General features: G+C 39.5%; 1 protein-coding gene across 2 annotated transcripts; it reads right to left on the bottom strand.

Moving 5' to 3' along the window:
* On the bottom strand, positions 6,071-15,213 carry LOC109229036 (NADH--cytochrome b5 reductase 1-like). Of its 2 annotated transcripts, none has more exons than XM_019394344.1 (10): positions 14,995-15,212; positions 14,733-14,862; positions 13,499-13,640; positions 13,298-13,388; positions 13,134-13,211; positions 12,607-12,687; positions 12,360-12,449; positions 7,583-7,648; positions 6,517-6,603; positions 6,071-6,379 (listed from the first exon to the last, which is right to left on the bottom strand). In XM_019394344.1, exons 2-10 carry the CDS (start codon positions 14,836-14,838, stop codon positions 6,287-6,289), a joined length of 834 nt encoding a protein of 277 aa, XP_019249889.1. In that variant the 5' UTR covers positions 14,839-14,862; positions 14,995-15,212; the 3' UTR covers positions 6,071-6,286. The 2 variants fall into 2 exon arrangements, with proteins under 2 accessions (XP_019249889.1, XP_019249896.1); XM_019394351.1 differs by having other exon boundaries at positions 6,128-6,379; positions 14,733-14,916; positions 14,995-15,213.

The following is a 26,619-nucleotide window of genomic DNA, read 5'->3' as shown; positions in this document are numbered from 1 at the left end:
GACTCTCAATAATGGTTCTAGTAGATTTGAGATTTAACGTATGGTGCTTAAGGATTTTTTGGCTTTATTATGTGGCAGGGGGTTGGGTTTTGCAACAGAGTGTGAAGGGCACTTGGATTATTTCTATGTTATCATCGGGTCTGCGGTACTATGTTAGAGAAATGGGAGATACAGCTTCGGATTTGCAAAAGATCTAATCAACGCATGTGTATCAGATGGAGATACTATTGAGTGCATGAGGAGGGTATACAATGGCTTATAGGTATTGAGACGACGTGGTCTTGTGATTTGGGTCACTGCAAGTGAGTGTTGATTGAGGTCTGTTATGTGTTTGAATAGAGGTATTACTTCGAAGGCAAGTCAAGAGTAAACCGAAAGAAGTTGAGTCAGTTAGTAGTGGTTTGAATCAATACGGTTGAAGAAATGATTGCTTCCTTCGGTGTGGTAAGGTTATATAGGTGTTCATGGCCACACTAGCGGCTTGACAGCCTCTGTAATTTGGCGGTTTGATGGTATTCAATCTTGATGATTTGGTTGTGTAAAAATGGGTCCCGAAGGGTTATGACGGTCTCGGCCACGACTTGAGTTTTATGTTTTTTGCATTTTTAGGGAGTTGGTTGTGTGTTTCTTCTTCTGAAATGAGTTGAGTGAAAAGGTTCTGGCCGATGGAGTGGCTATTCGACTGGTGGTTCTGTATAGTATTTATGAGGGGATTATTGCACTCTCGTGTAATAGCATAATATGAGTAGTGAGAGGTGTGGAAATTAGAATTTGAGGATCAAGGTTGCGGTCCAATTTTGATAGGAATGTCATAAGCTCGGAAGAGGAAGGAGAAATTTCATATGTCTAGAGTATGCTGGCACTATTTTAGTGTTGCCTAAGAATGGTGTTATGTTGGAGAGGCATTGTGTATTGAATTGCGGATGATTCCTGATTTGCATTGTAGAAATAATATGGTTGGTTGCCATAGATATGCAAATTTTGCTACTTTATGCGGAAGGTCGTGGGAGTATCTACCGCGGGATAATCGTATAAGTGTGACGTGTCAGTCATTTATATGGTAGAGATTGAAATCGGGTATGAACATTCTGGTACAATCACTAATTGGAGAGTTTATGTCTGAGAGACGCTCTGTCCCTTGGTTGCGGACTGTGAAAGTTTGTTCCTGATTTAACGGTTGATTGTATGTGTCATAGATAGGGTCATTGTGGATCTTTGGGAGGTTATAGACCTATTTGGAGATGATTGGAATTGGCTTTGGGATCTGTGGGTAGGCCCAATATGAATGTATATTCTATACCATATTAGATATGCTTACTCAGCATAGCATTGCTTATGGATGAGTCTTCGGGTGTGGTGGATGATATTTCTGCCTTCGTCTATTTGAGGTGCTTCTTTTTTATGCCATATGGGTTGTGAAATGGCTTGGCTATTTACACGTGCATTGTGATCCTATGTAGCTTGTGGTGTTATATGAGCGTGATGGCTCTCGAGGTGCAGGTCATTTATTGCACCTTAGTCGTGTTTGGTATTTTGTAGCGCATGGCGCTATCTGTCTCCCCGGTGTTGCGTTTATGCACTTGGCGTGCTTGTGGTTGATATTCGGGCATTTCGTGGGTATGTGCATTTTGGCTCGATGGGTATTTCCTTATTGATTGTTATGTGTGGATCGGGTGGCACGCCGCCACGGGTATGATGTTTAGATCGGGTTGCATGACAACAATGAGACGTAGAGTACAGTTCCTTATACTTATTTCGTGTGTTTTGTTTCTTACCCTTGATATAGGTTCATCGCGTTTGTCTGGTTGATTTGAATGTTATACGGGTTGGGTAGTTCTTTACCAGAGATCATTTTTCCTTATTAGTCATATTTGAGTTGTAGCTTGTTGCCACATTGAAGGCATTGTATGAGATTTTAGACGGTGTTTGAGGTGGTTTACTGCTCGACCAGCTTGTACTAGGTGAGACGAGGTTATTGGACTTGAAATAGGTGCAATCACATTTATATATTGTATATTATGGGGAAAATGTCACTAATCATTTCAAAATGAGGCAATAGTTCTTGTCAAACGGAGAGACTACATGAGTTATTGATTAAGTGGTTATGAGTTTCTACACATCTCTTTCATCGTTGCAGTATTGCGATGGTTAGAACAGGGCTTATATGTGTTATGAGGTATATCACAGGCATCTGATTCGTGAATTTGCACCTATTATGGTTTAAGGATGTTATTATGGGCATTGCGAATTATGCGGTGCATTGTGTAATTTCAGCATGGGTGCATGATCATGTTTTGGTAACGTGCGTTGAGATTGATATGGTGTACGTATGTTAGAATCGGACCTTATAGAGAATTTCGGATGTTGGAATTTGGTTCTAACGCTTGTGGGCTAAGGTAGCAAGAAGGATATTCAGTCTGGCTTGAGCTAATGTGCTCATATGGGTTATGGTGGGTAGGTGCACGAGGTGTTAAACAGTTATTTTGGGCAACACTAGAAAGGTTCTTGGCACATTTGAGGACGAACATATGTTTGAGTAGGGGAGAATGTAGCGAAACGACCGGTTGTTTTGAGCTCTACCACGTCGTTTGGCAGTTTGAGGCCTTGAGAAGCTTCACTTTATGAATTATGACTTGCACACGTGGTTGGTTTCTATTTACGAGAAGTTTGGAGTTGATTTGGAAGAATAGTTCTCAATTCGGAAGCTTTAAGTTGGAAGAGTTGACCAAGGTTTGACTTTTGAGTAAACGATCCTGGAATCGAGATTTGAAGCTTCCAATATATTCGCATGATGATTTTAGACTTGGGCGTATGTTCGGGTTGAGTATTGGATAGTCCGGGAGCATTTCAGCGCTTAATTTGGAAAGTTGGCATTTTGAAGGTTTTAGAATTTCCTAAGTTTGATTCGAAGTGGATTGGTGTTATCGATGTCCGTTTGTGATTCCGAGCCTTCGAATAGGTTCGTTTTGTGATTTGTGACTTGTACGTAGAATTTGGCGTCATTGTAGAATGTTTAAACGTGATTCAAACTCGTTCGGTGAAGTTTGAATATTTGAAAGTTAAGAGAAGATTTTGATCGTCGATTCGTGTATTTGATGTTATTCGTGGCGTTTCGAGCCTTTAGTTAAGTTTGGATAAGGTATTGGGTTTTATTGGATTGATTATACGGGATCCTCGGGGCCTCAGTTGTGTTTCGGGATGGTTTCTGACCATTTTTCTTTGTTTTGTGATTGCTGGTTTCTGGTATCAGGGGTGGTCATCGCGATCGCGAAGAGAGGCTCGCGATTGCAAGGTGTTGTTTAGGAGCTAGGTGAAATTTGTTCTTCGCGATCGCGCATGGTGGCTCACGATTGCGGTGTTTGATTTGATGGTTCATCGCGTTCGCGTGGCAAGGGTCGCGCGCAAAGCTTTAGCATGATGGCCTGGATTAGAGGTAGCTCTTCGCAGTCGCGTGGAGCTGTTCGTGATCGCGAAAGGAATTGCTGAGGGCTGGAAGGTTAGATCTATGCGTTCGCGGAGCGTGGATCGCGTTTGCGAAGGTTTGGCAGGATGGGCTTCGCGATTGCGGGACTGGCCTCGTGTTAGCGTAGAGCGATTTTTGGGCGAGGTTGGTTTGGCCTTCGCGATAGCGAGGGATTTTCTGCGATTGCGAAGAGGAGTGGCCTGGGCAGAATATAAGTTTGCAAAATTCGGGATTTACTCATTTCATCTCATTTTTCTCTCTTGGAGTTGATTTTGGGGCGATTTTGGAGAGCTAATTCATCTACCTCTTGGGGGTAAGTGTTTCTAAACTACTTTTGATTATATTTCATGAGCATATATGGATTTTAACATGTAAATTGATAGAAATTTTGGAATTTTGGAAGAAACCTACATTTGGTAATTTTAGATTTTGACCACGAAATTTGATACGGAATTAGGAATAAATTATATATTTGAGTTCGTGGTGCTATGGGTAATATTTATCTTCAAAAAAATTTGAAATCCGTGCATGTAGGCCCGTGGGTCGACTTTGTTGACTTTTCGATCGGATTTAAGAATTATTATAAACTGTGAAATTACAAGTATTGGAGTATATTTTGATTGATTTGCACATTGTTTGACTAGTTTTAGATCGTTTTTGGCATCGGTTTGAGATGTTAGAGAGGCGTTGGAGCCAGTTATCTGATTTCGGAGCGAGGTAAGTCACAGTCTAACCTTGTGAGTGGGAAACCACCCCGTAGGTGCTGTATTTGTTATGTTCTACTTGTTGTGGGAGTTACGTACGCACGGGGTGACGAAAGTCCATATGTAGCTAGAATCATATTTATGTCTGGGTAGACTTTGGACTTTTGCCGTGCAATATTTGTGTTACTAACTCAACTTGTTAGTTTATTTTCCTAAAAATTTTAATTGAAATTTGATTGGAGATCATGTTAGGTCGAACATCATTACCTTGAGTTGTTTGGAGAGATATTTGATTGTTGGTAAAGACATGCTTACTTTATGCTCCTGTCCCTAGTGGCAAATACATGCCATGTAAATTCGATAAGCTTCTTCTCTTCCTGGGGATCGGGCTGAACACCTCGGCAGTGCTATAAAATAGCAATATGTGATGTATCCATGGATCGGGATATACGACATCGGCAGTATATATACACAACTTTATGGATCGGGCCGTACGACATCGGCATTACTCGTGCGTAATATCGCTAGGAGTCCGAATATTCATTAGATTTTCCTTTTGATTGATACCTGACATTTACATGATATTCCTTATCTGTTTGAGATAGCGCTTGATATTCCATACCTGTTTGAGATGGCGCTTGATACTCCTTATCTGTTTGAGATAGTACTTGATATTTCTTATATGTTGAGATGGAATATGATAATTGAGAAATTCACATGGACATTATGTTGGTGAATTATGGTAGTTACAGTTCTTACCTCATTACTACCGTTGTGTTTCGCATCTATTTATAATTTATTATACTGATTTATTGGACCACTAGTAAGTGTCGATGTCGACCCCTCATTTCTACTTCTGCAGGGGTTAGGCTAGATACTCACTGGGTATGCGTTGATTTACGTACTCATGCTACACTTCTGCACTGAGTGGGTGGATAGATTGGGTGTTAGCACGAGGTATTGGCCGTGCGATTGTGATTATTGTTATGCGCATGTTGAAACAAAGGTGGTGATATGCACACATGGCGAAATAAAGGTAATATTTCTTGATGTTGCACATGCGACGAAATACAGGCGGCATTGTTGATGATGTTATGTGATGATTTTGGAGGTGATTCTTTGATGATGCTCATGTGATGAAACATGATGATATTTTGATCATATACATATTTTCTTTAAACTCCGTTATGTATTCTTAATGAGCTGCCAGTTACATTTGAAGTGCTATCATATGCCTCTGTTTCTACTTGATGATTGGTTGTCAAAAATGGATTCTCCTATATTGAGTTGTTACCGTATGTTCTAACGAGATTGTTGATAATATTTTTTGCTACGTATTCTGTTGCCATTTATTGATATATTGCACAAGTCCTTTAACTAGTGAGTATATCATGTGACTAGAACCTCGTTACTACTTTACCAAGGTTAGTCTTGATACTTACTGGGTACCGATTGTGATGTACTCGAACTAAACTTCTGCACATTTTTGTACAAATCCAGGTGCTGAAGGCAGAGTCTCATCCTTATGTTGATACTGCTAATGTTACATTCCAACAATATTGTATTTTGAAATATCGTTATATATCCAATCAAAGCTCATGACTATGTACTACCTAGTTCTAGAAAGTTGTATTGCATTTTGCTATTTTGGGCTTATGTTAATGCTATTTCCACTGTTATATTAAATTCAATCTTATTATATCATATTTTAGGTGTTTTAATGTTGTTAAGTGTTTGACTTACCTATTCTTAGAGGGTAAGTGTCATCACGAGCCCTATGGTGGGATGGTCGTGACACCCAATAACAACGATTCTTCAATTTGCTTAATCGCTTTTTTTTTATTCTTGGCAAAGGTAGACCTTGAAAATGAACAACGCAAATTTTAGAAGAGCAAAGAGAACATACCAAAATCAGGGAAGACACGTTATTAAAACTGAAAGTAAGCTTTAGATTTCAGAGTTGTTTCATCCCCAAACTCTGTTAAACACCCCTAATAGTCCCCACCATATGCAAATAATAAGTGCCTTTCCTCAGCTATAAAAATGACAGCATTCTCGATGGAGCTTAAATATCAATAAGGGACAAAAATAATAAAAAAATGCAAAAAAGAAAAGGAAGTTAAAACTGGAATTGCATCTCTGGGGTGTATCCAAGGGCTTCAAGATGAGCAGCCATAGCCTTGTTCATTGGAGGTGGACCACACCTCAGTATCTGCACGTTCGACATGAAATCAGCTCTTAATCTCTACATTCCTTTCGAAACATTTTATAATTTCTTGTTATTTATTCAATTACAGAGTTATTGAAACCAGACTCTTGCTTAACCATTGAAGAGAAATTATATCATACCTGAATGTCAGATGCTGGGGCAGGGCAATGAGTCTGAATCATTTCCTTGGACACAAATCCAACACCACCGCTCCATACTTCAGGAGGCTACATATAAATCAAGTAAACAATCACATAATATTCTTGAATGTGCAACTCAAACTATGTTCAATAACAAAATATGTTTACACAGTCTTGACAAACAGAAGGCACACATATATCGAGTAAACAGTCACATATTCTTTTTCTCACAAGTGAACAATCACACAAATTTTCTTGAATATGTAGGAGAAGATATATTTGTGCAATCAGTCTTGACAAGCAGCAATTTGGCAAGATACGAATGAAGAGATGACCTGATCACGTGTAATAAATGTTTTGAAGAGTATAGCTTAATTGCATAAACCTATATCTCTCAACTTCTACTTCTTACTTCTACCCTTTGTCTCGAGGTGGGTGGTGGGTTTTCTGGAAGTTGAACCACATATCTTACACTCGGCAACTAGATACACATCTTGCACTCGGCAACTAGATACACTTCTGGGGTCAATATTTTACCTCTTCTGTAGTATTGCGTCAAAACCAAACACTAAACCATAGCTAGTTGCAACCCAATCCTTGGTCACAAATCGAGAATTTTAGACAAAAGACAAGGTGTCATTTCATTAAAAATAGTTGGGCAAAATCGATTCCTTGATCCGAGCATGTTTACTCGACATTTTAGTTAGATTCCGTCTAGTTTGCAGGCCTTTGACACAGTAGCAGTAAAATGCTATCCTTCACGAGCACAAAAGGTTTGTGTTAAGTGTTTCAAGAAGGTTGAGGGGAAAAGTGGGGCATCTTTCCCATCAGTTCCTTTTTCAATTCTGGTAAATCAGCAAACAGGTGAAATGAAATAATGCAACACTTTTGGGGTATCTACAGGAGTACTAGAAACTAGGATGAAAGATGAGAGATAAGTAGTTACAAACATACAAGGCATCCTGAAGAAAAGAATGTTAACAAATGTGTATAGTGAACAACAGCTAGATGAAAGGATATGATTTTGAAAGCCCAAAAAGAACATCATAAAAGTTACGGAAGTCACCTGATTCAGTACGTAATAAATTTTGAAACGGTCAGGATAGTTAGCAGCAAGGCCATCCAACTGTTCCTGCAGGCCAAGAAAAATAAATTCAGTTACTGAGTTAGTATCTTCGTACATAATCTTTTCAACAAGAACGGACTAGCACGCAACGATCAACATTTCCAAGTAGTAAGCTAATTTACTTTTGGGGCACAAATTGTTCAGCTATGTCCTCCCAAATTGCTAAAATGCAAACTTTCAGGAAGTAGGGAAGTTATTGGAAAGTTCAGCAAATGGTTGACTAGGTAAATATAAAGGGTAAATATAAAGGATCTTGAAGATTAAGCTCATCATATAAACGAAATATCTGATTAAGCCTGTAGCTGTTATGCTAGACTGTGCTATAGCTATTATCACTCTACCCCGCCTGTCAAAATTTCAAAATATAGATAAAAGTTGAAGTCTCCATTAAAACATAACATCTGACAGTTTCTCGCATAACATTTCCTGAATGCAGTTTTGAAAGAACACATCAGGGTTCAAGGAGAAACACGAAATGTTTGTTTTTAAAACCAAATCAAAGGTGTCCCAGCGCTTAGGGCTTTGGTGTACTAGTCTACTAGTAAGAGCGCAACGCATGATGTGTGGTTTAGCCTAGCCGCACATCACGGGTTCGAACACGCCACAGACAAAAGCATGATATTTATGTGGAGAAGAATAGCAAGGCGGGTTTATTATCCAACGAATTTCAATTCGTGCACCAGTACCAGTGGCCCTCAGTGATTCTCGATTAATAGAAAAAACCAAATCAGAGGGTGTTTGGCTAAGCTTAAGTGCTTATAAGCCAAAAATGAGCTAAAAGCCATAAGCTGCTTATGATTTTTTAGCTTATAAACACTTTAATTCTGACCAAGATATTTACTATTTTATCCCGAGAATACTCCTTTTAAGACAAAACTCCTCGCATGGTTTCACTCTCTCCCAATTCTTCTAAACCTAAACAGCCTGCCGTCTCTCCAATTTGCCAGATTCTCGTCAGCAATATTTGGGGTAAGAAAAATTCACTCGTCATCCGCATATTTTTGCATAACTGGTGTTGTAGTTTTACACTAACAAATTACTTCAAAGTCAATTGCAATTAACTTTTTATATGAAGTGATAACATGTAAAACATAAGCAACCTATTATAAGAGATAAAACAACACCGGTTATGCAAAAACTTTTACAAACTATTAGTGTATCTAAGAATCCTTTTCGTACAAACTATTTTGCACTCTTCTTATACCTCTCATTCTCTTTTTGCTATTATATTTGCATCTTTTTGAGCTTTTGTTGAGGTGAATATTTTTTGGTATTTGTCATCTAATTTTCTAGAGGGATAAACAAGAAGCTGAAAATGAGAGTTATATGCCACTCGTTGATCCTTATGTTGGCAGATTCACACGAGTCAACGGTGCAAATGTAGAAAATGTGGAGAATCAAGGAGATAATAATATTTGGATGGCAATTCATGATAGCTGAATGTTTTAATTTAACTTTTCACAAATAATACGCAGTAAGTGTTTTTGTTTCTTCTACAAATTTTGTGTATTACATAGGTATGTTTTTTACTGACAAACTTCTGTTATGATTTATATTTATAAAAAAAATCTTATTTAATCACTTTGTACTAAAAATAAAATGAGAAATAGATTGTTTTGTATTTGAATCTATCTGGAATCTAAAATCTCGAAGAAATCACGCCCTTATTCTTATAATAAATAGTTTTAAGGTCATTTAAGCCAATTTAACATAAAAGAACTTGTCAGTAACACTTTTATCCTAACACGTAACTGCTTATTTATTAAATCAGCTCAGCACTTAAAAGTACTTTTCAACACCTAATGCTTATCAGCTACTCTAAATCAGCTAAGCCGAACGGGCTCTCAATAGGTTTAGGAAATCAACTTGGTTTAGCTTTAAACCAAACGTGTTAATAAGTTGGTTTCCAGAAACAACTCCAAGGATGTTTTCACTGAAAAAACCAAGACCATTTAGCAATTGTAAATTTAACATTTTCATTTTGCTAACTTTTTCCTCTTTAGACGGATCTTTTACATTTTTCGACTACAAGGAAATACGTTTAGTAGCAAAAGAAGACGTTTGATAAGATTTTGTCTATTTAATTTCTTCCTATATGAAATCTGTTGAAGTGTGTGACCATCTCATCTAAAAGCTTAAGCTGTTACAGAGAGCACACTTTTATTTACTTAGTTATGTCTTCAACACGCCCCCGCATGTGCAGGTTTGATTCTTTTTTATGAGCCAAGCACGTGAAAATTCTTTTTGATATTGGGTGGCGGTGAGACTCGAACCCAGGACCTCAGCCTACTCTGATACGGACAAGATGTACGGACCTCAGAAAGCACGGAGAAAAATATATTATTGATGTATGGACAAGATGTTTGATGAATAATCTCATGAGAGTTCATAAACTGCTGAAATGGAAGACAAATACTCTAGGGCATTATCACTACGAAATATGCGGATAGAAACCCCAAATTGATTTTGAATTTCAGCGTGGAAGGTCTGAAAATAGAAAATCGATTTTTCATCAAAAATATCCAAGTGTGGAATAATCGTCAATGAAACTGACAGAGTAGCGAAATCCCAAGGTAGAACTGACTCGGCTAGGACCCAAACATCTGAATAAACAAAAGTGAAAGGTGACTTTGCTCGATTACTAGGACGTCGAGGGAAATGGGAGCGAGTATGCTTAGCGAGCTGACATGACTCACTCTAGAGCGGACAAGTGAGATAAATCAAGTACCATTTTCTGAAGTTTTGACAAATTGGGATATCCTAACTGTTATGTCATAAATCTGGTGAATCAGTAACAGAACAAGTCGTTGAAGGAAGACAAGATGTGAGTCCTGTGAATTTGCAAGGATAAGGTAATAAAGTCCATTTGATTCACGCCTGGTACCTATGATCCGCCCCGTACTACGTTCGTGTATAAAACAAGGTCATTAAGAAATAAAACATAGCATTTACATGATTTGGCTAATGGACTAACGGCTATGAGATTAAAAGGACTACCGGGAACGTAAAGAACTAAATCTAAAGGTAAGGAAGGAAGTGGACTTGCTTGATCGATTTGCCACGGTTTCAAGACCCGTTGGCCATTGTGACTGTTGGAAGAGATTGAGAACATGAAATAATAGTGAAGAGAGATTTGTTATCAGAAATATGATAAGAGGCACCTGAATCAATGACCCAAGACTCGGAGGTTGAAGATTGGGAGACACAAGTCAGGCTACTACCTGTTTGAACAACGGAAGCTATATCTAAAAATGTTAATTTACATGCTTTGTACTTAAGGAACTTAATATAACCAGGTAGAAAAACCATCCAACTATTCATTGTATTGGATCTCATTTTGCTACAACCAATTTCTCAAATTCTTGACTAAAAGTCGTATGGTTTGGATTGAAGAAAGGTCTACTAGCACCACTGCAACTCCCACAAATTGTGGCTGGCTAGAAAAAAGGAACCAGCAGCCGGAACAATCGCTAGAAACTACAAATAAATCACCGGAAAAAAAAAGTCGGAATTAGGTGTAAACTGGCTGGGTAGGGTCGGAATTGCCTTGTGAACTTTCTGACTTTAATGGTGGTGTTGGTTTGTGAACAGCACTCACCAAATGTGAGATGGCGCAAATCAAGTCGCTTAGGACACCGGAAAATTGCACAGTGCCCGAGTTTTTTCTTCTCGGATGTTGCTGGAATGCACACAACGATCTTTTCTCACTGATGCTCTGATACCATGTTGAAGTGTGTAACCATCTCACATCTAAAAGCTTAAGCTATTAGAGAGAGCACACTATTATTTACTTAAATTATGTCTTCAACAAAAGTGTCTATAATGTGGTGGGGTTTTAATGATATTTTTCCAAACACAGCGGCTACCCAAAACCATTTCTTTCAAAATCAAATAAGAGAGTTTTCAAAAGTTCAAACCCCGAACCAACTCCTCAAATTAAACTCAGATTAAATGCACCCCACCCCCCACCCCCCACCCAAAAAAGAGAAAAGGAACAAATGCCCCCTAAAAGAAACTAGACCATAATGTGCATACATTTTTGGATACTACGAAACATAAACATACATACATTTTGGAGACTTTACCTATCAAAAGAAAAGTTGTATAGCATGTGGTGGTCACAAATAAATGTGCTTAATTTTACATTTATAAGCAAAGGATGAAACTGAGGTGAGGGAGAAACCCCAGGAAACAGTACAAGAAGCAGCTTTATTATTAATATAGCTGAAGTGAAGAAAGATTGAATACTTTAGAGATGATATTCACCTGTGGAAATTAGCTGCGAGAAATGGACAAGTTACAGAAATTCTTCCCAAGTTAAGACAATTTCCTCAATGTAGAAATGCTCTACAACTACAGTACAGATCACTGTGGGCTGATTTCATGTTTACTACATCAAAAATAATCAGGAGGCATTTATATTTCAGCTATCTAACACAACACAACTACACAAAAACTTTAAAACATCTAAAACCGGATAAGTTTACTAAATCCTTCAAAACCACAGTCAGCATAGAGCTATACTAAGCACACTTTCTCCAGATACAATAACACAGCACTACTGCCACACAGAGGAAGAGAGGAAAAACTTGAAAATTAGAGAGAAAAATAGAAAAAGCAAGAAAATAAGATTATTGATAAGCTCACTGCTCAAACTTTCCAATATGTATAGTCGCATACTCAAACAGCAGATTCATCAGGTGATATGCTAAATTACCTTTAAAAGAATGTCTTCATAGGTAACATTAGCATATATCAGGTGCACCTTTGTCTTGTCATCTGGATTCTCGAGAATAGCTCTAGCAACCTGGAAAAAGACAACCAAATATTTACCGACTTCAAACCCAAAAACCTCAGTAAATAAGTGCAAGATAACAATTTATTGTGGAAAACCAATAAAACTAGCCATAAGTAACCAAAAAGAAAGGTGGGCTGGAATAACACATCAAACAAAGGGGACAGACCTGAAACATTGGGGTAATGCCAGAGCCTCCAGCAAGCATTCCAAATGCTCTCACTTGGCCAGGCTGATACTTAAAGCGGCCCTATTAACAAGAGATGTAAATTGCATGAGTCCACTACCGATGAATCTTTTTAACAAAATAATAAGACTACAATTCAAATGAAATAAAGTAAATTGGAGCTTGTACCGTATTTGAACCTCAGGCATGGAAGCAGAGAAACCACAATTTACATAAAAGTGCAGAATATGATAAGATATCTAGCAAATCTATCCTTGTCAAAACAATAATTTCTAGGTAAATCACATGACTTGCTATTCGTTCCATTGTCCAATTTGCAAGTCATTTTGATATTATTCCAAAAGTTCAAACAAACTCAGGCAGTTTTGAAAGAGAGAAGGTGTGAAAAAAATCATTCTGAAAGGACCGCATGAAAACTAGAATGCTACAGTAATGGAACATGAACTACTGTAAGTTGCTGCTCAATGAATGATAACACATGAAATAACAAAAACGAAGCAGAACAGCACCTTAGGTCCCTTCACAGCCAAATAATCACCCTCACGCATTTCTCGGAAATGATGAGACATCCTTCCTTGAGGATACATCTAAGCATTTGCAAATTGACCAATTAGAGTGAGCAAGAGAACATACTTTATAGCAAGCAAAGACTAACCAGAAAACCAGAATTTACCTTAATAACTAGTTCAAAATATCCAACATCTGAGTCCAAAGTAGTTGGTGTGTACGCTTTAACAACCTCTTCACCTTGACTATCCTTGCCCCTGTTCGTTAGAGCATGAAGTAGAAGAGTTACCAAATGTCTCCTAATAATTAGTAAAAAGAAATATTTCAGGCACAAGGATCAAAGGCTAATGCAGAAACCAAACTGAACCTGCAACTAATATGTTGTCCAATGGGTAGGCCCAATACAGAAGTAGGTGTGGGGAGTTCAAATCTGAACTTAGCAACATTGTGGCTTATTTGCGTGCGCTTCACAAGCTTAAATTCTTTGAACCTGTCAGGATCCAAGCATACTGTAAAGCCAACACGATTTAACTAGTTAGTCTATAATAACCAAGATCAAAAGCATGGTCGCCACAAAATTTCAAGCAGATATTCTCAAGTAAACCAATAAGTCAGGAGATATGCTGACATCTTAGAAATTACAAGAGGAGCTCTTAGGTTTCCTTGCAACAAACATTGGGTATTTAACTTTACTATCTAAATGAATAAGTACAGCCTTTAAAAGGCAACACTAGAAGACTAACAAAATGCATACTATGTTTGTCTCGATTTGTTTGAAAATTTTTACGTATCATGGTCAATGACCAATCAGCCATGGATTAATTCATTGTTTTGAGGTTATTTTCGGTAAGGTACAAGTTTCTCATATAGAAAAGAAGAAAGAGTTATTTAAATATCTTAGTCAAAAATCCATTTGAGTAAAAACCTGAGTCTGTAGCTTAAACATGACTGAAGCAAACTGTGACAACCATTTTCGGAGTACTTAAGAGTCATCAAATAATAGAAAACAGTGTTTGGTTGTAAAAGGACAGCATTTTTCACCAAAAAGGAAAAAAAATTACTTCCATCACTTACAGGCAAAAGTCATTTTCTTTCACAACTATCTCAACTCTTAACTTCGTATGACTGCTCCAATCAATAATTAAACATTATTATCAATCTTTATATACTCAATAAATTCATCAAAACACTATCCAAACACACCTGGGCCATTGACAACATTTCTCCTTATATATATATTGATAACCTATAAATCTTGAGGACTATGGCACATAGTTTGAAACTCGATAAATAATAAGCCCACCTCTCTACCCTTCCCACTTAAATACTAAGCGTTTGACTGTTGCAGGATTGGAATTCGTGACCTATGCCTAACTCACACATGGCATTGCATTCTTATAATCTTACTACTCCACCAAAGCCTTTGAGGCTAAAATGTGATTCGAACTCTAGACGTTCAATGGGTCAAGCAACTCAAGATCTAACGCTACTTTGTGGGCTAGAATGAGGTTCGGGCTCTAGACTTAAACATAGCCATGCACAAGTCTATATCGCTCGTCCTTCTCTTGTAGTATGTAATGGGCAGCAAAAGTAAAAAAGACCTTTGGGTTTCTTGGAAGAATAATAGTAGGCAGCAGCACCAGCAGCAGCAATAGCAACAGCAACACCGATGATAAATTGAGCTTCTGGTCTTTCAAAAAACTCCATCCTCAAAACCTGATCTTTACAGCACTGTTTTAAAAAAAAAAAAAAACTCAAGCACTAATCCATCGAATCGTAAATTCCCTGAAATGGAAAATATTAATGTAAAAGTCAAACGGGTTTGGAATCAATTTTGGCCAATAAAATGAATAGAATTCTTACCAGATCAGAGCAATCTTCAAAAGTGTCTGATGGGTTAGATCAGACAGTTGAAGGGAGGAGAAGTAGAAATATGAGAGCAGAGCCCAATATCGAAAATTGGGTAATGGGAATGATAAAAGGGGTAGATGATAGGGTGGGTATATAATAAAGGGATCAGCCGGGCTCACCCACCCTCAACTCCCAATCTTCTACCTTCACTCCTGGTTTTGCAATCAATACCAATCGCAATGCCTTTTCTCTTAGCGACTTTTCCGTATCCTACGGCCGTTGGATTGGCTTAAAAAAAGTCAGCTTTTCAGTACAAATAGCTTTTAAGCCTTTAAGCAGTTTTTTAGGTAGAGATTTTTTCATTCCTATATCATATATGAAACTTTATTACAAAAAATGTGCACAGTTTCTAATTTACCCGTCATATCCATATTTTTACTACAATTATTATACCATTCATTAAATACTAATTATTAGTAGTTAAATCTTCCTAATTAGGCGTGCTAAAATTCAGGAACAGAATCTTCTAATTGATTTAGCCACAAATCAAATCTGTTCAAAATCTCAACTCGTTAAATCAATCGCCTAATTAAGATCATCTTATTCATTTTGTTAATGATGAATTGCCTGCTATATGATGAGACGTTATTGTAATATTATGGTGGTTTGCACTTTAGCCAGATGTTGCAAATGTGGAGGACTAGAAGTGGTTTCGGGAGTGGCCTTATTACAAATTTAATTTTTATTATATATGTACTAGTAGTAGTATTTTTGTCTCATTCTACGTGAAGTTTTTAATTAGGGCACGAAGTTAAGAAAATTTAAAAAGATTTTTGACGTATTGATGATAGGCTATAATTGCATATTTTAGTCGCTTAATACACTCGAATTTACTACACTTTAATTGAGTTTGCGCTTTAATCGCTAGTGTTTTGCACTAATTGTGTGTTTTATGCCTTGTAGGTGTGATTCCGAGCTATATAGATGTTATGGAATGAATTTAAGTGATTTGAAGCTTTGAAGTCTGAGTAAAAGCTCAAGGAATTAAGCCGGGATCGTGTTCGGGGGTCAAATTTGATAATTAAGTACGAACGAAGACTTGAGGAGGCATATTGCGCACTGTCTAGTAAAATAGACATAACTTTTTGCTCAGAACTCTATTTGGTCTCCACAATATATGGTTGGAAAGCTAACTCAAAGGGCTACAACTTTTATGTTTTACGTTTTTCCAAATTCCAAACAGACCAGGGTGAAAAACCGCGGTTTTGCCGCGACCGTGGCAGAATCGCGGTAAAAGATGGTCGCTGACAACTGAAGAATCAGAGGGCATGTTTGGCCGCGGTTCCACCGCGACCGCGGCAAAAACGCGGCAGGAAGCGAAAATTTCAGGGACTAAAGTGCAAAATATGGGATTTTAAGTCCTAAACCCTATATTAAACAAAGGAGGCCGGGCAAGAACAAGGGGGGGACATATTTTGGACAAAAATTAGACCTAAGGAGGCAAGAGACACTACTTTAGGGTTAGACAACACCCTTGGAGGCAAGAACACATTGGGAGCAAGGCGGAGAATTCTTCTACGAGTTTTTCCTTCCTCTTCCTATTTTTTTCATTGTTGGTTATGACTTTTAGTATTGTAGTTTTACATACTATTATGAATAGCTAATTTGTTATCTAGAATTTGATAGAACCTTTTGTAGGATAAATTCTTGTTATGTTTTTATATAATTGAGCCATAGCTTTTCTCGATTTGTTCAACTACGTTTATATTGTGGTTGGTTGAAGAGCTCTCAATTAGCTGTGCCTATTTAGTATGCATAACTCGGGAGAGAGTGCATATTTAGGTAATTGTTGAACAACACCACTCCCAGAGTATATGAGGGATCAATAACCGAGGGTTTAAAGGCGGGATTAGGGATAACGAAGCCTTGGGTGCGATCTGAAGTGAGATGTATTAAAAGCCAGCTAGCGTAGCTCGGGAGAGTGCGTCTAGTAAATTGTCGTAATTACTCGGGAGAGATTTACGATAATAAGAGTGCTCATGATCGGTAGAGAATACTTAGGCGAAATTATAGAAGACATAGCGGGAAGGATTCCGACAATTGGGGAAATCATAACTCTAGACCTCCTTAATCTTTTCTCTAACCCTCAGTATCGTTAGTTGTTAATTTACTATTTTAATTTATTAGTTAATTAGATAAACACAAGAATCTTAATATCTATAAGTTAGGAATTGTTCAAGCTTGTCTTCTTGGTGATAGTGAACAGTTGTAGCTAAACCTTAGTTCTCTGTGGGATTCGACTCCAGACTTGTAAACCGGATTATATTTGCAACGACCGCATTGTCCTTTTTATAAGGCATAGTTGGGCGTGGTCACGTATAAATCAAATACTATATGCAAAGTTATACAAGCATCATATTAAATGAGTGGTAGTGAGAGTCCTAATAAGTTATATATATCATTAAAGGAAAAAATGGGAATGTTAAAACTAAATATTTTTTTAAAAGATATTTTCTACCATTGGCAGCCATTAAAAAGCTTGAAAGCTTTGAATTCAAATTTGGGTTTTCAAAAATCATTATTTGTTTGGATTGGGTGTTGTTGAAAATAATCGGGAATATGGTTTGGAGTTTATATCTCAATTTTGAGGGTTTTTGGTGAAGATTAGACTTGGTTTTGACTGAATTTCAGATTGAAACTCGAAGAAGAAGACATATTGCAGAAATTGTAGATAAGTTGTAGATAGATTATAGATAAGTTGTAGATAAATTGTAGATTATTTGTATTCTGATTGTAGATGCTTTATTTTCTGTTTTCACAAATAAAAAACGGCTAAAACTACAAATCTTCTAAAAAAATGCAATTATGTCAAAAATCACAATTATGCTACAATTGAATGGGAATTGGGATATAATAATTTAATGTACCCAGTTTGTAGATATTTTGTAGATAAATTGTAGATTATTTGTATTCTAATTGTAGATGCTTTATTTTCTGTTTTCACAAATCATAAACGACTAGAACTTCTACAAATCTTCTGCAAAAAACGCAATTATGTCGAAAATCCCAATTAAACTACAATCGAATGGGAATTGGGATATTAAAATTCAATCTAACCAGTTTGTAGATATTTTGTAGATGAATTGTAGATTATTTGTATTCTGATTGTAGATGCCTTGTTTTCTATTTTCACAAATCTAAAACGACTAAAACTTCTACAAAATCTTCTGTAAAAAATGCAAAATTATGTCGAAAATACCAATTAAGCTACAATTGAATGGGAATTGGAATATTAAAATTGGTGAATAATTCTGCACCGAAAAAATGATAGCTTCTAATCAGAATGTAATAGTGCAGGAACATTTAGAAGGCAGTCCTGAAAATGTGAAGGCATTACAAACAGGCAAGCAATTTAAAGCAAACAACCTTAAAGAGATGCAGAAGGAGCAGGAGAATAACCCACACGGCAAGAATTACGGCGAAATCCTTCCAATACACGTTCTCAACAATAGAGATCTGTAGAAGCTCAGGAAGTCAGTATTCGAGTATAGCGTTCCTAATAACAGTACATAAACGTCGTGGGTGAGGGTGAGCGTTTGGGAGAGAGAAACATGGGAGTGGTGGGATATACGGTACCTTGAATTAAGGAGGGATATACGCTACATTAATTGTACCCTTAAAATACACTATGGTATAGAATTGGTAATTTGGTATACTAAGTGTAATTAAGTCAAACTTTAAACATTGAGGGTAATAAGGTTTCCTATGTGGCATAGGAATGTAAAAATCTCTTTTAGTTATTTTAAGCACTTTTTGACTTTGCCAAACACCGAAAAAAGCTAAAAAGAGCTTAAAAGTGTTTTGACCAGCTTAAAAGCCAATCCAAACACCCTCTATGTCACGTGCCTGGTATGTATAATCCCTAAAAGAAATGTTCGTTGTAAGAGGCTGCTAATGCTGATATCAGTTTTCAAAGGCTGCTAATGCCGTTAATTTTCCTATAAAATTACTATTTTGTGCTAGTAAGATTGTAGTATTAACAAATAATGTCAGAATATTTTGTCAAATAAACTACAGTTAAGTTAAATGAATTATACTTAAGTCATGAGTCCGGAACCAAAATAGCGATTAATTAGACTCAAGGAACCAAACTATGGGGAAAAAGAGAGGAAACAAAATAGGTATAAAACATTAATTAAATACGATGTGTCCTTTTTTTTAAGCGGATGGGGTTAAAGTCCATCCCCTCTTCTTTCTTTTTTTTTGAAATATACATAGCGCGTGAAAACGGATAAAGGACATTTAATGTACAAAAAGAGCAATAGATTGTTGGACGCTCCGATGGTTAAATTCTTTGTTTAAAGGTGTGTTTTGGTCTTAGAGTTCTAGGGTTCTACACTCCAAGGCCAAAACCCAGAAACCCCCACCCCCATAATTTGGTGGCTTGAGTCTAAGTAGTCACTATATGCGTATTGACTTCTTTACATACTACATCAATACACGTAAATATTGATAATGATCTTATTGTATGAGTAATTTATTGATTGTAGATGTTGGATTTTAAGACTCAGTGTCGCTTCCATCTCGTATGCATGATCACTTCTCCCAGAATCCTCTATGTAAATGATCTCGTCCCTTTTTTCTTTTTTCTTTTTTCTTTTTTCTAATTGACCTTTTCTATAGTTTGCACAAATTAATAGTCCATCCTCATAATTTATGTTGTCGATCAGTGCTGGTAAATTGTAAAGGCAACATATGCTAATGACTGGTTTACTTAAATCAATAATACTCTAAATATGTTTATTCTTTTTCACTTGTAGTTTCCATCACTTCAGAATAATTCCCTGTCTAGAAAAATCAGTAGCAACACAATCAAGAACAATATATTATTTACTAAAGATAACACCATGTAACAATCTAGAAAAGAAAAGTAATGTTACCATATTTTTTTATCTCTGAGTACCCCGAATCCCGCGCTCTCAGCTAACCTATTAGCGTTAAAGAGCTGGGACAACAAAAACTGTTATTTTAACGTCGAATATTTCAAAAAGATAATATTCCTATAATTTGGGATATCACAATATAGTCATGATATATAAATACCAGTAAAGATGCATTAAAGACATATCATCCAGGAAAAGAGAAGAAGAAACTAATACATATATGTGCTACTTTATTTCCTTAAGATCTAAAGGATGAAATTAACACTAGCAAAAAAAATAAGAAAGTTAAAGGAGTGTACTATGATGCTTACCTTGATCAAAACTACAACAACAACAACAAACCTAGTTTGGTCCCAACATGTGGGGTCTTGGGAGGGTAGTCTGTACGCAGACCTTACCTCTACCTAATGCAGGTATAGAGGTTGTTTCCAATAGACCCTCGGCTCAGGAAGGGCAAGAAGAAGAAGAGGGAAGCAAGGAATGAAAACAGTATCCAATAATAGCAACACGGAATACAATACCTGAGGCGAACAAAACCACATACCGTAATAAAATCAAAGAATATGAAGGGAAATGCATGCTACTAAGCCTATCGGTTAACACTATAAACTACCTCCTAACCTTCTACCTTAAATTTTCGACCTCCACACCCTCCTATCAAGTGTCATGTCCTCAGTGAGTTGAAGCAGCGCCATGTCCTGTCTAATCACTTCTCCCCAGTACTTCTTAGGCCTACCTCGACCCCTCCTCAAACTCTCCATGGTCAACCTCTCACACCTCCTAACAGGGGCATCAATGCTCTTTCTCCTAACATGTCCGAACCATCTCAGCCGCGACTCCTGCATCTTGTCCTCCACGGAGTCTTCTCCCACTCTGTCCCGGATAGCTTCATTCCTAATTCTATCTCGCATGGTACACCTACCCATCCATCTCAACATCCTGATCTCTGCTACTCTCATCTTTTGCACGTGGGAGTTCTTGACTGGCCAACACTCAGCCCCATACAACATAGCGGGTCGAACCACCACTCGATAAAACTTAGCCTTAAGTCTTAATGGCACATTCTTATCACATAGAACACCGGAAGCGAGCCTCCACTTCATCCACCCCGCTCCGATACGATGTGTGACATCTTCGTCAATCTCCCCATTACCCTGGATAATAGACCCGAGATACTTAAAACTCGCTCTCTTGGAGATAACTTGAGCATCAAGCTTAACCTCTACGTCTGCATCATGGGTCTCACTGAATTTGCACTCCAAGTATTCTGTCTTGGTTCTACTCAGTTTGAAACCCTTAGACTCCAAGGTCTGTCTCCAAACCTCCAACCCCGCGTTAACTCCGCTACGCATCCCGTCTATCAACACTATATCATCAACAAATAGCATGCACCAAGGAACCTCCCCTCGGATGTGACGCGACAGTACATCCATCGCCAAGGCAAATAAAAATGGGCTAAAAGTTGATCCCTGGTGCAACCCCATCACCACAGGGAAATGGTCCAAGTCACCACCCACAGTCCTCACCCGAGTCTTAGCATCATCATACATATCTTTAATCACCCTAATGTACGCTACCAGAACGCCGCTAACCTCCAAACACCTCCATAGGACCTCCCTCGGAACTTTATCGTATGCCTTCTCAAGGTCAATAAATACCATATGTAAATCCTTCTTCCTTTCCCTGTACTGCTCCACTAATCTCCTTACCAGATGAATCGCTTCTGTAGTCAAACGCACCGGCATGAATCCAAACTGATTCTCGGAAATAGACATGTACCTCCTCACCCTGGCCTCCACCACTCTCTCCCAAACCTTCATAGTGTAACTCAATAACTTGATACCTCTATAATTGTTGCAATTTTGGATATCACCCTTGTTCTTGTAAAGCGGAACCATTGTACTCCACCTCCATTCTTCGGGCATCTTCTTTGCCTTAAAAATAACATTAAACAGCCCAGTGAGCCACTCAAAACCTGCCCGCCCCGCGCTCTTCCAGAATTCCACCGGGATTTCGTCTGGCCGTGCTGCTCTGCCCCTGGACATCTTACGCATCGCTCCTTCAACCTCATCTACCGTAATCCGCCTACACTACCAAAAATCCCGCCGACTCTCGGAGTGCTCTAACTCACCCAGCACAATATATCTATCCCCCTCCTCATTCAACAGTTTATGGAAGTATGTCTACCATCTTCTCCTAATGAGTGCCTCGTCCATCAACACTTTACCATCCTCGTCCTTGATACACTTGACTTGGTCTAAGTCACGGGCTTTCCTCTCCCTCGCCTTGGCCAACCGGTACAACCTCTTGTACCACCTTTGCCCTCGAGCTCCTCGTACAACTGAGCAAATGCTGCGTTCTTAGCCGTCGTAACTGCTAACTTTGCCTCTTTCTTTGCCTTTACGTAATACTCCCGATAACTCCTTTTTTCCTCCTCGTTTGTACTCTCTACTAGCTTCAAATAAGCAGCTTTCTTAGCTTCCACTTTACCTTGAACCTCTCCATTCCACCACCAGTCCCCTTTATGACCCCCAGGAGAAACCTTCGTGACCCCTAAGACCTCTCTAGCATCTACCCTAATGCAATCCGCATTCATGGACAACATACTAGACGCGTCCCCCATACTCATCTAGGCCCTCATAGCCAACAACTTCTCCCCTAACTCCTGAGCTTTGTCCTTGGTCAAGTTACCCCACTTGATCTTAGGTTGCCTGTACCCTGCCCTCTTCCTCCTACTCCTCTTGATCTCCAGGTCCATAACTAGGAGCCTATGCAGAGTCGTGAGGTGCTCACTCGGGATGACCTTGCAGTAAGTGCACAGACCTTTATCACATTTCCTGCAGAGAAGGTAATCAGTCTGAGTCTTGCCCATTGAATTTCGAAAAGTGACCAGGTGCTCGTCCCTCTTCGGGAAACTCGAGTTAGCTATAACCAAATCAAAAGCTCTAGCAAACTCCAACAGTGAATTACCTCCCCCATTCCTATCCCCAAAACCGTACCCGCCATGCACATCATCATAACCCCTAGAACTAGCCCCAATATGACCATTGAAATCTCCGCCAATGAACAACTTCTCAGTGTGCGGGATTGTTTACCGTAAAAATGGTAATAACAATTAAATTTGTTGATGGGACTCTAAAAATACGTGATCTATTTTAATGCTAGTTGTAAAGCAGTTGGTGCTATGTGTGTGAAGTTTAAGGATGAAACGCGAACTAAAACAGAGTAATAACCGAACCGATAATTCAGCCGTTCAGGGCCTCGAGCTAGTCAATTTGGGGCCTCGAGGTCGATTCCCGAGTTTGGGCTCGAGCTATTAGGGGCAGTCGGGGAAGGGCTAACAGTCGTGAAATAATTAAAGGAGGCTCTTTATGGCCAATGATAAGCAATAAATGAAGAACAAGTATGAGATAGTAAATAAGAGCAACAATATCGAGAGAGTGTGTTAGAGAGAAAAGAGAGAGAGAGTTATCATATATTTCGTGTAGAATAGTTGGAGCAATATCAGTCCTCTACAAAATAGTAAAAATCCCCTTTATATAGAGGGGGAAACCTTATATGGTACGACATACATTAGTTGTAAAGACATGGAGATGGGACAGCTAGACGTGACACCCTGATCCGGGTTCAGAGTAGGCCGACTATGCTTTGTCAGACTTAGCCGTGTGTCTTGGGAACTCCCCATTTTTACTCCAGACTCGGCCGATATTCTCTTCAGGCCGGGTGTCGACGAGCTCCGAGGAAGGAGACTCGAGCACATCTTTGCAGCCTCGAGGCTTCGAGGTGATCTTCCGAAACGCCTTAATGACGGGAAATCAAACCCTTTGATTTTACCGTATACAGATTGTCTTCGCGTTTCCTAGAACGAAGCGATAGGAAACGATTTTGATGCCCGACTCTTGGAGCTCCCCGTGACGACATCGTACTGATGGTACCAACTTTCTTGATAACCGGGGCATCCCCATAGACTTGTCTTTTCAGCGTCATTCAGTGTGTTGCCGATCCATTCTTCAAGGTCATAATACCGTCGTCGACTCATTTTTCAATGGCGCATTGATTTCGCCTGTCGATCCGTCCTTCAAATGCATTGATGGCCGTGTTGTCACCCCCTATAAATGGGGGCATTCGGGAACTATCTCTTCATCCAAGTGTCTTTTTCCATTCATTCTTACCATTTTCCTTTATTGTTAACCACCATGTTTGGGGTTCACGGCTTTAAGGTTGTGTAGCAGCATTTTCATCAGCTGCGTAGTGGCCTTTTGCCCGAACTTCTCCATGTCGAACGAGATTATACCGTCTCGATGCTGTTGTTGTTATTATTACGGCGGCTACTACTGCTGTTATTGACTCGAGATGATGATACATGGGGGGTCGTCTTCCTCCGACTTAGAAAGTCATTTGGACTATACACTGCTGCTCATGAGGGGGCTCGGACTATACACCGCTGCTCACCTTCATTCCCCGTCCCGGCGTAGCGCTCCACCCCTGGATGGTAGCTTGCACCAATGTCCCAAGAAGTGAATTCAAAGTACCCGTGCAAGCGAGGTCGACGTTCGCCAAGTCTGTTGTTGGTCCGAGGTTCTCTTGGCCGATGAGGGTCCTCGACCTTTGGGGGCTATGGCATTTTTTCATGCCTTCCTGCTCATCCTACTTTCTTCTTCGTCTTCTCCTCTGATGTGCTACTTTTAGGGACTGGGGCGAGGTCGTTGAGGGCGTACATCCAGGGAAATAGTGCTCGAAGACGTTGCCACCGGAGATATACCTTCCGGGGTAAACTAGGTTTCAGGATTTTACTTCACGTGTTCCTTTTTGCCTCTTTGTTTATGTGTAGGGACCCTTTGTAGTCTTTTGTAATCATACGTAAGTACCCCTTGCGGGTTGTTGTAACCAAACGTTTATGAATATAAGAATTTTTTCTCGACTTTTGTCTTTGATGTTTGCCATTTTCTTTAACACCTGTGTGGATTCTGAATGTATGCCTTTGCTGACCATTGTCGATATCTAACCCGTGTGTGAGTATTCTTTCTGGCGTTTGGTTGATAAAAATGGGCTCTCTTGGAAACCTCCGCTGTTCCTTGGGCCCAGCTTGAATTGGTCCGATAGGCTCGGGTCGTCGGGACCTTTACCTTAGGTCATATAAAAATAATACCTTGAGCCTCGAGGTTTTCGGGAGCGGTCTCTGAGTGAGGTTCAGATTCATGGACCTGAAGATTTGCTTTGAGCTTGGTGTAGACTACTTTTAAGGTGTTGTAGATAGGTCCCTAATGAGGGGTTGCCCAGATTCAGGCGATGTCCTGAGGTCGAACCCTTACGGACGGAGCTCGAAGTGCTTGTTTCTCTTCTTGAGAGGACCCTTCGAGATCGGATATCATTTTTAGACTGGAGATGGTATCGCTGGCTTCTTAAAGCCTTACTTCTTGCTGTTGGAGGTCCTCGAGGTCGGGTACCACCTCGGGATTGGAGATGATGCTGTTGGCTTCTGTAAAGCCTAACTTCCTTTGATGGAGATCCTCGAGGTCGGGTAGCACCTTGGTATTGGAGACGATGTTGTTGGCTTTTTGAATCCTAACTTCCCTTGATGGAGATCCTCGAGGTCAACTGGAGATGACACTGTTGGCTTCTTAAAGCTTAACTTCTTTTGATGGAGATCCTCGAGGTCGGGTACCACCTCGGGACTTAAGTCGAAGTCATTGGTCTCTCGGGGCCTAAATTGGGTAGGCGAACCGTTGTTGTTTCCCCACATATATATAGGGTTGCTTCCGTTCTTTTAGGGGTTTCCTCATTTTAGATAGTTATCTCCCTATTTCGGCGTTGAGCCCTTCGTTACCTTAGTGTCAAAGCATTTGTGTAGGTTCCCGCTTCGATTCTCCAGTCTCGCCACAGCCATGACTGCTACTTCGGGGTTCGCCCGGCAGAGAGGGGAGAGTTCCGCTCTCAGTGCTCAGGATCAACGAGAGTCTACTTTGAGGACTATGTCTTTGATAAGAGAGGAGCACCTTGAATTAGTAAGGAGAGACTGCAGATGGGGGGAGAAGGTAGCTCTATAGGTGCTTCCCCCAGATGAGTGTATCACGGACCCTGCTGATGGATTCCTAAATGTGTACACGTATCCTTTCACACTGGGCTCCCTTGATAGGGTTGTGCTCGACTTCTGTTTACAGTATCGGGTTACCTTGGCGCAAATACATCCATCATTTTGGCGAACAGTGTTGGTGATGAGGTTCTTTGCAGATAAGGCGGGGCTTGAATTCACGCTCAGCTATCTCGTCAGGCTGTACCGGCCCTTTCACCACTGAGGTCTGCTAACCTTGCGGTGCCGTTCGTCCACGCCCTTTGTTGTTGATGACAATGAAGATGGAGATCGGGAGTGTCGGTTCGTCCGGGTCCGGACGGCTGATGTTATCCCCGTGGAACTTATGCCATTCCCCGAAGAATGGAACTATATGCGTGAGTGGAGCGTCCCATGCTTTCTCAAATTTGCTCATGGTGAAAGCTAGTTTCGTAACCGTGTTTCCTCCTTTTCTGCAGCAACTTCATGGGCGCCAGGCGACGTTTCTGATCTGCCTGGTTGGGTTCGGGAGCTGGTGATCCACTCGACTTGTGACAAGCGCAGGTGGAGAGCTGTGTCCCGGGGCAGATGGGAAGCAAAACATCACGGTATGTGTGTGTACTATTTTTTCCTTATCCTTTGTTC

The sequence above is a fragment of the Nicotiana attenuata genome, chromosome 1 (assembly GCF_001879085.1).
Source record: "Nicotiana attenuata strain UT chromosome 1, NIATTr2, whole genome shotgun sequence".
Classification (NCBI taxonomy): domain Eukaryota; kingdom Viridiplantae; phylum Streptophyta; class Magnoliopsida; order Solanales; family Solanaceae; genus Nicotiana; species Nicotiana attenuata.
This window is presented reverse-complemented; position numbering and strand designations above follow the sequence as displayed.

Bases quoted from the DNA above. Each gene is read 5' to 3' on its own strand.
- LOC109229036 (XM_019394351.1), bottom strand. From the start codon at position 14,838: ATGGAGTTTTTTGAAAGACCAGAAGCTCAATTTATCATCGGTGTTGCT. The intron at 13,212-13,297 runs GTAAATTCTGGT...GCAAATGCTTAG, and splicing joins ATTTTGAACTAGTTATTAAG to ATGTATCCTCAAGGAAGGAT. The intron at 6,604-7,582 runs GTGACTTCCGTA...ATTTATATGTAG, and splicing joins TTTATTACGTACTGAATCAG to CCTCCTGAAGTATGGAGCGG.